At 33.6% G+C, this 9,653-nt stretch overlaps 1 protein-coding gene and 1 long non-coding RNA gene across 2 annotated transcripts; both read right to left on the reverse strand.

Moving 5' to 3' along the window:
* Positions 1-597: 597 nt before the first annotated feature.
* Positions 598-4,205, reverse strand: LOC127835832 (uncharacterized). Its single transcript, XM_052362263.1, has 9 exons — positions 3,928-4,205; positions 3,473-3,760; positions 2,970-3,287; positions 2,149-2,268; positions 1,908-1,944; positions 1,676-1,719; positions 1,214-1,262; positions 935-981; positions 598-722 (listed from the first exon to the last, which is right to left on the reverse strand). Exons 3-9 carry the CDS (start codon positions 3,073-3,075, stop codon positions 598-600), a joined length of 528 nt encoding a protein of 175 aa, XP_052218223.1. The 5' UTR covers positions 3,076-3,287; positions 3,473-3,760; positions 3,928-4,205.
* A 208-nt stretch (positions 4,206-4,413) lies between these two features.
* On the reverse strand, positions 4,414-9,332 carry LOC127833721 (uncharacterized). The gene is made up of 7 exons (XR_008027569.1): positions 9,225-9,332; positions 6,946-7,263; positions 6,505-6,811; positions 5,790-6,083; positions 5,376-5,675; positions 4,901-5,274; positions 4,414-4,704 (listed from the first exon to the last, which is right to left on the reverse strand). It is a non-coding gene; the product is annotated as an uncharacterized LOC127833721 (long non-coding RNA).
* Positions 9,333-9,653: the final 321 nt, after the last annotated feature.

The following is a 9,653-nucleotide window of genomic DNA, read 5'->3' on the forward strand; positions in this document are numbered from 1 at the left end:
TTAACATATAAATGACTATACACATGTTCAAAGCGATATCATCCAAGTCTGGCAACTGGTAGAGAATTATGGTGCTTTTTAATCGTTGCTTTGCAGTAAATTAATTTTTTTAGCAAACTTGAGAACATAGTCCTCATAAGGAGATATTAGAATAATGTTTTGTGGATTTAATGCATATGCGTACAGGCTAAACAGGGACGACACTTCCCGCTGCTATATTATTTTCCGTTTACTAGTTCGAGGAAAGTGTCGTCCCTGATCAGCCTGTGAGGACTGCACAGGCTAATCTGGGACGACACTTTCCGCAAATGCATTAAACCCCTTTTTCACAGCGCACGGTCCATTTTTAGCTTAGTAAACGCATTGTAGGCATGAAATTGCAACATATGTCTCGCATCATCTCTTACGCGTATAGTTTAGTTGAATAAAGCACGATAGAAATCTTATGGTAATCTTTATTTAGATATTTTATTAGGTGAACACTGTTTAAATATACTAAGACAGCAGTGTCTAAATTATTTTACAAGTTAATGGTATCTATGCCATTTTCAAGTGTTCATGCAACTTTTCGTCGTTCTTTTTTAATGACAGAGTCGTTTACGAGTCACCATCTGAGTTAGTATCGACTTTGTTACAAAATTGCATGCTATCTATTGAAAGACTCGAACACTCGTGCACAGCTGTTTCTGTAAGAGCCTCATATTTATTTTCTGGCGCAGACTCTGAAAAGAATACGTGATAGATCTGTGACTATGTTTACATATAGTTGCAATATATACACGTATGCAAAGCATATGAAGAGCAAACTAGACTTAATCGACATCAGGATGAAGGTGAATAGTCTTAAAGAGCATGTAACAATACACTAACTGTCCGGGATGCTGCAGCTGATTGTAATATCACTTTATAATGAGAAACAAAGGTTGTGCTTAACCAATTGCGCATTTTTCATAACTTGCATTTGTGGCTTCATAACGTCTCCTGAAATATATGATGGCAACATATCAAGTTTTATTACTAATTGAAAAATACAAGTCATCGTCCAAGTGTTAAATGATTTATACATGTTTTAAAATGAAACGATATTGACAAATAATCAATATTATTGTAATTGTTCTAGTCAAGTAAGCATTGATTGAATACATAACTATAATTCACACAGAATGTTTGGACGTTAACGAACAATAATATAAATGTATTTGATATCGCTTACTTATATTCGATCAGATATTCATAGTTTACTTCTCGATCGCAATGGCTATCTGATATATATTATTGGATAAATAACAGTATGGTTTACCCGAAATAAAATATACATTTATGTTTTTAAAAAGTGTATGTTACGTTCAAACATTCAGGGTATTTTATTTGTTTAAAAGTTGAAAACGATCGGAATTTTAACAAACGTCGTGGGACCATGGAAACATTAAATACGCATTGATCGTTCTCCACAAAAGGACCTTCTTGAATATGTATTACATGCTGACAAATATAACTCGTTTTTTTATAAGTAAACCATTGAACAAGATTTTAAAACTTTCCTTTACAACTTGGATTACAAGCAGCACATTCATTCACATTAGTTATACATAAAACAAAATAATGTCCATAGGGAAGTTTTTGTGTATTTGCATGTCAGACATAAATCAAAACAAAACAAACATAGTGGCCTTACCGATATTTTCGAAATATGAACATCGTGAACTTGATTCTCTACACCTGTTAAAATGTGCAATTAACATAAACGCATATACTTATTTTTATGTTTCACAGTAATGAAAACGTAAAGACTGTCATATTGTTTATGTAAACATATATTATTATACATTGTATTGTAAACGGTGATATATATACGATTTTAACTGCTATTTTGATTAAAGGATACACTTAAATGAAGACATATTTACCTGAGCCACCAAAGACACTTGTGAATTTTAGTGGACGCTGAAAAGGAGAATATATTCCTTTTACATACACATATTTTGAACCCTTTTTAGTATTTTGCGAGTGTATTATTTCATGGTATATACATACAGCCGACATTTCCGACATAGCACATGAGTCCGTCAATAGATATGTACTACTGCATATTGATTTCTTAAAATATATGTACTACAGCATATACAAACTCTAATAAGTGAAGATTACCATCAAGCTGATTTCGTTTAATTAAAACGACGACAACTACAGCTGCAACAACAGAAACAACGCCAATGCTGATCGTAGAGGCAACCACTACATCGATCGACTTGTGTTCTTCTTCATTTTCTTATAAAGAAAACACATATTGTAAATTTTAAGCTCTCCAATGTAAATTATTACTTATAATTAACGAAATGATTGCAGTGTTTGCCACAATATTTTCTTGTTTTCTATAATACATTCACCAAGTTTAACTACAGTGGTCATAGTAATCGATTCAGTCTTATCTGACTTAGTTTATTGCAATCAGGTTTATAACATACTTGATATCATAGCTCAGTCCATAAAGTGTATAATTGTTATAGTATGTCGACAGTTTTGTTTCTCTCCACTGCATTCTAGATTGCAGTGTTTTATATGCTATTGCAAACATTTGTTTAATGCCGACTTTGAAATCGAATGGCCACTCAACAGTAATGAACTGAAGGCCTACTGTTCGATTTTTAAGCACGGAAGTCTTTGGGTATTTCAGGCCCGTCTGATAGACGAAAATATTACGGTATTATAAATGTAGAAAAATACAATATTATAAGACGCTTACCTATTGTTTCATGATATAACGCCAAATAGGTTAACATGTTAATCACACATATTTCATCCTTTATCAAGATTGTTTTGCAAAGTGTTTGAGGTATACCGTATACGAGCTTTTGTATAACACTTCAAACATAAGCGCATAAATGCTAAACCCGTTTCCACTGTTTCCAAATTAGTATGCACTCAATATGATATTGATATTAAAGATATTATGTTAACATATTAGTTACCATCTGGTGCGTGAATGGTGAATTCCTCATCGATTTCGCCTAATTCATTATATACAGTAACTCTGTATCTCCCGAAATCGGAGGCTTGTACTCTTAATATCGACATATTAGTCTGTAACCCATCTGGAGAAACAGTTATGCTTGTAGATCGTTTGCGAGAAATGTTCTCCCACGTGTATCCATTAAGCTTGTACCAAGTATAGGCAGATCCTTCCGGTAGAGGATACGCGATGATTGTAAACGTTAATATCGTTGCTCCGTGTAGAACCGAGGAAACATTTGTGACAGGAGGTGAAAACGGCGACTGTCTTGGGGAACCTGTTTTTAAATTAGGTGTTTTTAATAAGGTTATTCATACAACAACAATGTTCATATAAACACATGTCAATCGTATTGTATTATATAAATATGTAAAATTTAAATGAAAGGCAAACTCCAGTGATATTCTTAAACGACACATGGGGTAAACTCCCGATATATTGTAAGGAGCTTGGACTACTTACAGTGGATAACTAATTGAATTGTTTGTTCCTGTGAATCTGTAGAATGTTTATTTCGGCCAATGCACTTATACACGTTTGAGTCATATTCACAACGAGCCGCGGTAATGGTAGCCGAAAGTATGTCGGATTGTTTTGTTTGTAGAACACGGGTACCATTTAAAATAGAAACGTTTGCTACTAGGTCACTGTCAAATTAACATATAAACTCGATGCGATCGCTTTCGTTAACACTTATTGTGTTGAAAGTATCGAAGCCGTTTACCAGAAATTGTTTCAACTTGGCTGCATCTGGAAATACGGATAAGTATTATTACCATTTATTCATAGAAACAATGACTTATAACAATATTAATAGGTATTTTATTTATTTAAAAATACTGAACGTTATTTATATTAAACTCTGTTTATAATCAGCATTGCTGATTCCGAGATTCTGTGTAAGGCATGGATCATACACTGTACGTCGAGGTAGTAACTACTGTCGGAGACGCCCTCTTTTACATCACAGCCTGTTATTTCCATCGTGTTGAAAACGCTGCTTTTATACCATCCTTCGTCTGACTTAGTGATATGTTTTATGATAAGATGTTCACGATTCATGCTTTCTAGTGACACATTTTCGCGCTGCCACAATAACGACGTCTTCGGCGGATTTCCATCAGTGTACGGGCACACTATATCCAGTGTGGTGTTCAAGAGAAGTGTCTGGTTTGGTATGTGATTGACCACGGGGGATTCTGCAATACAAGTTTGATCCAGTAGAGTTAATCATGGCTTGTATATCAATCAAGAAGTGTGATTTCATATATGAATTATTACAAATAATGTTAACATTGTGTAGGGAACAGATAAGTATTTTATACGCATACCCATGCAGCGAAGCGCATATTTTTAATTTCTTATACATGTGTTTAATCCAGTAAATAGTTCCTTACCTAACACATCAAGTTTGAAAGAAGATAATGTTTCCCCATTGACTTTTTCACCATAAGTTCTGCTCATTACATTATTAGCGACACACGAAAATATTCCAGTTTGATGTACATTAATATTTGCCAGTATTAAGATATTGCCCGATCCATATAATTGTGGGTGCCATGAATATGTAGGATCTGGATTTCCGGTAGTTGTACAGGACACATTGATGAGCTGTCCTTTGATAACTTTCAAAGACTGCGTTGAAAAAGATTGACTGCATGTAGAAAAATGTAGAACTGGTGGCTTCGGTGGGTCTTTAATGAAGGCATTAAGCAATTATTTTAACACAAAAGAGGCACATATATCGTAACAATACTTTAACGAAAATGTCATGATTTTTATATAGATCAGGAAATGTAAGAAACATTATTAACAACAATAATTTAATTATATTATTAATTTAAACCACTTTAAACAGTGTGATGAAAATATTTGCAATTATTCACTTACATAAAATATCAAGCGATACATTTTTCGTTGTAATAGATTCTCTTTCATGCCCATTTGTAGGTGAACGCTTACTTTGAGCTTTACATACATACAGGCCAGTGTCGTTTGTATGTACGGCTTGTATTGCCATGACAGACATATTCTCCATATCTGACTTAGGAGTTATCCATGACAGACATGTTCGCCATATCTGACTTAGGAATTATCCATGACAGACATGTTCTCCATATCTGACTTAGGAGTTATCCATGACACTATCGGTAGAGGATTTCCATAGCTTTTACAAGTCAGAGCAATCGTTTCGTTTTCAATCATAGCAACTGTGTCAGGGACGTGTTGTTCATCGAACTTAATAACCGGTATACTTGGGAAACCTACAATGTCAGGACGAAATGTACGTAATTTTTTCATAAGCAAGCGTTGCATGCATAGAGTACCAGAAGACTAAGTGAGTTTCAAAAACAACAAAACTTACTGAGAATATCTAACTTAAATGACCGTTCAATGGATCCTATTACTGACAGTTGAAACGATGCATTCATTATGTTCTCAACTCGAATGTAGTAGACGTTATTTCCGAATGGACTAATATGTGATGTTAAGAACGTCTGATCGAGGACATTCTCCCCATTAGGAAGTGTCCATATGTATGCCGTTGGTGAGGGATTGCTTTTGCTTATGCATCTTATCGTGACGGATTCGTTTTCAATTGCTCGTATTTCATTCGATTGAACTGTATGGTTCCCAATGTTGCACACAGGAACACTTGCAGGATCTTAATACAGAATGGATAATAATGTACATATAGATTGAAACATATACAAGAACAAACTAAATTTAAATGCATAATCTTCTCAACAAATAAAAGGGAGACACGAGTCATGCGTACATAAAACACACACTGATATATTCGTCGTCGTTGCCGGCTCAATAGTCAGTCCTTCAGTAGGTGATAGTACACTCTGTGAGATGCACTTAAACACACCGCTCTGGTTTGTTTGGATTTCATATATTGTCAAATTAGGTTTGTTATAATATGTAAATTCTGGTGTCATCCAAGTAACTGCAAGTTTAGGATTTCCGTTGCTTCTACATTCTAGTACCACAGATTGATTTAATATTATTGAAACACTAGTATTAACTTGGCTTCCATTTAGGAACGTGACAGGGATAGTGGGGTATCCTGAAATTGAGGTATTTTATGTGGATAAACATCTGAGAAGTTTACATGTAAATTAAGACATGCATGAATTGCGATTTATAATCTTATTGTATATTCGTAATTGATTGTTTTTCGGTTGCAAAAGTTCCAAAGCATATTGAATCAGTTTTGTCTCACCTATGTCAACTGATCAAACACTCAGATTCATGACCTTTAACCAAAGACCATTTGGAATAAGTTTAACATAAAATGCAGTCTGGTTAGAAGTGACGAGCATTTTTTTTTACAATTTTTATGTGTTAAACGTTTTGTTTTATTCATTTTAAGATGTTTAAAATATGAATATGCGTTATGCTATTTATTCATTATTGCGTTCCATTGAATACAATTCACCAATTATGCGTATTAACGTTAAATTTTAAAATAAGACTTCCGGACTTACGCAAAATGTCCAGTTGAGGCTTTATATCTGAACTTATTTGTTGCGTTACAATATAATTTCATTCCATGATACTCTTCGATTGGAGTAAATACCAATTGGCTGATGGCAATGTCACCAGAAGTTGTGACGGTTGCGTAATATGTCATTTCTATGTCATCAGTAAAATTAACAGTGAGGTCATCAAGGTACCAGCGTATTTTCGGAGTAGGTCTTCCATAGGATGAGCAATAAAATAAACCGGTTTTCACATTTTCTAACAATGACACAGTCCCGATTCTAGGTGACATTGATACAGTCTTAACTGGATCTAAAACGATAACAAATATTTTACATATTATACAAAGTATAAATCGAAGAAACATATAATGTACACATTATGATGCTCAAACAGTTTACAAAATTTTTCGTCATACAGAATGAGACACACTTTGTATCATACACCTATTTTTGATATATTGACAGAAGATTTGTTTCCAGTATTCAGAACAATGCATTCGTACTTGCCAGCCTCGTTGATAGTAAAATTGAAAACTGACAGCACCAGTTTCATTTCGCCGCTTTCTGAAGTTTTATATAACATGAACACAAAATTATTGACAACGCTTATTCCCGAGAGCGTCGACTAGAATGCTATGTTTTGATTGTTTAAGGTGAACTTTACTGTCTTGTCTTCATTGCAAACACGGCATATCAAAGATACTCGGGATCCCATCTCTACCAGAGTGTTATTTGTTGTGAGGGACACGTTGCAAGCGGTAACTAAAATATACAAAATATTACAAATATAAGCATTATAAACATGTTGTGTCTACCATTTTGTGAATGAATATCTGAATGAACGGCAGTTAAATTTCCGTTTGTTCCTTTAAATGTTCCTTTTATGTCATCAGGCGTTCCATCCTTCCGCTCTAAATCCAGTAACAATGGATTTTACAGATACGAAAACGTTATCAGCGTTTCTAGAGAACAAAATATTGCGAGTTTGGTTTGAACATATATCTTAACAACAAACAACGTTAGCGATAGTCGTTATGCAAGCTTCCAATATTTGACCTATCATTTCCTGTTTGTTGCAATGTCCAAAAAAACCTGTCGACGACTTTGACATGATCGTTATTCGCTGTCAAAGTGAAATTTCAACGTCTTTCTCGTGTTTCAAAGATTCAACTGTTTGCTGTGTTCAAATTTTTTAACAAGATGCTCAAAGGAAAGTCATTTTCGTAAGTTGATTCTGGAATCGTGCATGCATACATGTAAACAATTCAATAATATCCGATAATAATAAAATAAATCATGCAGCAAAAAAATAGTAAACACATTTTACAATTATATGATTGTATAATCGTTTACCAACAAGATATACACCAAACTTATTGGAAACTTCCAAGAGAATATACATCATCAGGTATTGACGTTTGAATATACATTTTTAAATAACAATTAGTAAATACTGATTTGTAAAATATATACATACAATTACTGCGTTCGTTTTTTAGCCGATACCTGGTGGATTAAAGCAAGTCAAACTGATTGTAGTCACATATTCTAAGAGATTCTCAGACAAGGTATTGACGTCCGGGCGCAAGTGAATAAACTCTACCGCGACTTAAGTTATAGATAAATTCATGAATTAGATAACGTTAAATATGATTACAACATAGTGAACGGTATGTGTATAAAAGTAATAGGTGTATATATTTAGAATGTGCATTTATTATTTGCAAAAAAATGAATTGTTCGACAATATCTTTGTATGAAATGTTAAGGGAGGAACTATGAGCAGTCTTATCGATGACACACGAATATTTGCCAGCCATTCTGGTTTGAATTTGAGAACAGTAAGAGACAGTTCAATTGTTTCATTGTCAACTGAACGATGCGTGAGATTAAGTTGTGAGTCTGATGTTTCGATGACCATGGGACCAGAATAAATCATAAACCTCGCAATCAACGTTGTATTTAGAAAGAAATGTACTTGAGCGGTGGTATTGCAGATGTGACAATACAACGTCACATCCGTCTCCACCTCCACTAAATCGTTATCTGTTGAAAGATCCATGTTGCAAGACGGAGCTGGAAAAAACAATAATTTGCATGGCATTTTTTTAAATACTACATCTAAACATTAACATTTACATTCAGAGACAAAAGCATATACACAACTTCAATAAGGATACGATTTGAAAAGGAAAGACGGACAGTCCAGTGTTTTAATGTTTTAGTATTAATCGTTTATTTATCAATACCGCTAAACTAAACTTATTAACAAAATAATTTAATACTATCATAATTAACTATTTATTTCAACGGTCAACAAGAAAGCTGAACTGGCTAAAATAATGTAAATACATGTACATGTACATTTAAAGTTGGTCTATTTCTTTCCGTATTAAATACATGAAAGCAAATTTTGTTTTGTAACGCGACCAGAAGCAATTACATTTAAATATTCAATTGAATTGACAAAATAGCTTACTATTGACACATTATTGGCACATGCTTTACTTATACTCACATATTAGCGCTTTCAATCTTTTGTATATAACCTTAAGAAAAAGTAACAAAAAAACACAAATAAGCATGTGTTCAAAGAATGTTTTTTTATCGATAAATGAAATACTGTATATTGCACTGCCCCTTTACATGGCGAGCATATATTCTTTAACCATACACCTATATTATTTTATTACATCAAAAGCTAAATAGAATTCAACACTTACCCACGCGTTGAAAGCTCATATTCACAATACACATAATCATTACTTTACAACAGTAATACAATTTAAAGAGGTCCATCGCTGTATCACTTACACTCGTCTCGTTGTCTGTACAATGAAACGTATTCGAACGATTTAAATTTAAAAAGGAAATTATATACACTGTATGGGCCACACGATAACGTTTTGAAAATTAATCAAGACACAATTGTATTGCTTGTTAAACATATTGTCGCAGTGTGCTGACGTTAGGACACATCAGTTATACAACTTAAATCTTTGGTTTGGTAAGGGATTACTTTATTGTTTTTTTTTAACATGCTATATGCATGTACTTTATCTACGTCCTAAAGACGGGCCTTATTTCATACAACAAAATGCCAGGAGAGAGATTTAAAGGATTTTTAAAATAAAAAAGGTTCCGTTCAGTCT

This window comes from Dreissena polymorpha, chromosome 6 (genome assembly GCF_020536995.1).
Source record: "Dreissena polymorpha isolate Duluth1 chromosome 6, UMN_Dpol_1.0, whole genome shotgun sequence".
Taxonomy (NCBI): Eukaryota; Metazoa; Mollusca; class Bivalvia; order Myida; family Dreissenidae; genus Dreissena; species Dreissena polymorpha.

Coding starts and splice junctions, on each gene's coding strand:
- LOC127835832 (XM_052362263.1), bottom strand. CDS start 3,075: ATGTCGATATTAAGAGTACAAGCCTCCGATTTCGGGAGATACAGAGTT. Junction 1,945..2,148: donor TAAACGAAATCAGCTTGATG/GTAATCTTCACT, acceptor TCTCCTTTTCAG/CGTCCACTAAAATTCACAAG. Junction 982..1,213: donor GAATATCTGATCGAATATAA/GTAAGCGATATC, acceptor CATATATTTCAG/GAGACGTTATGAAGCCACAA.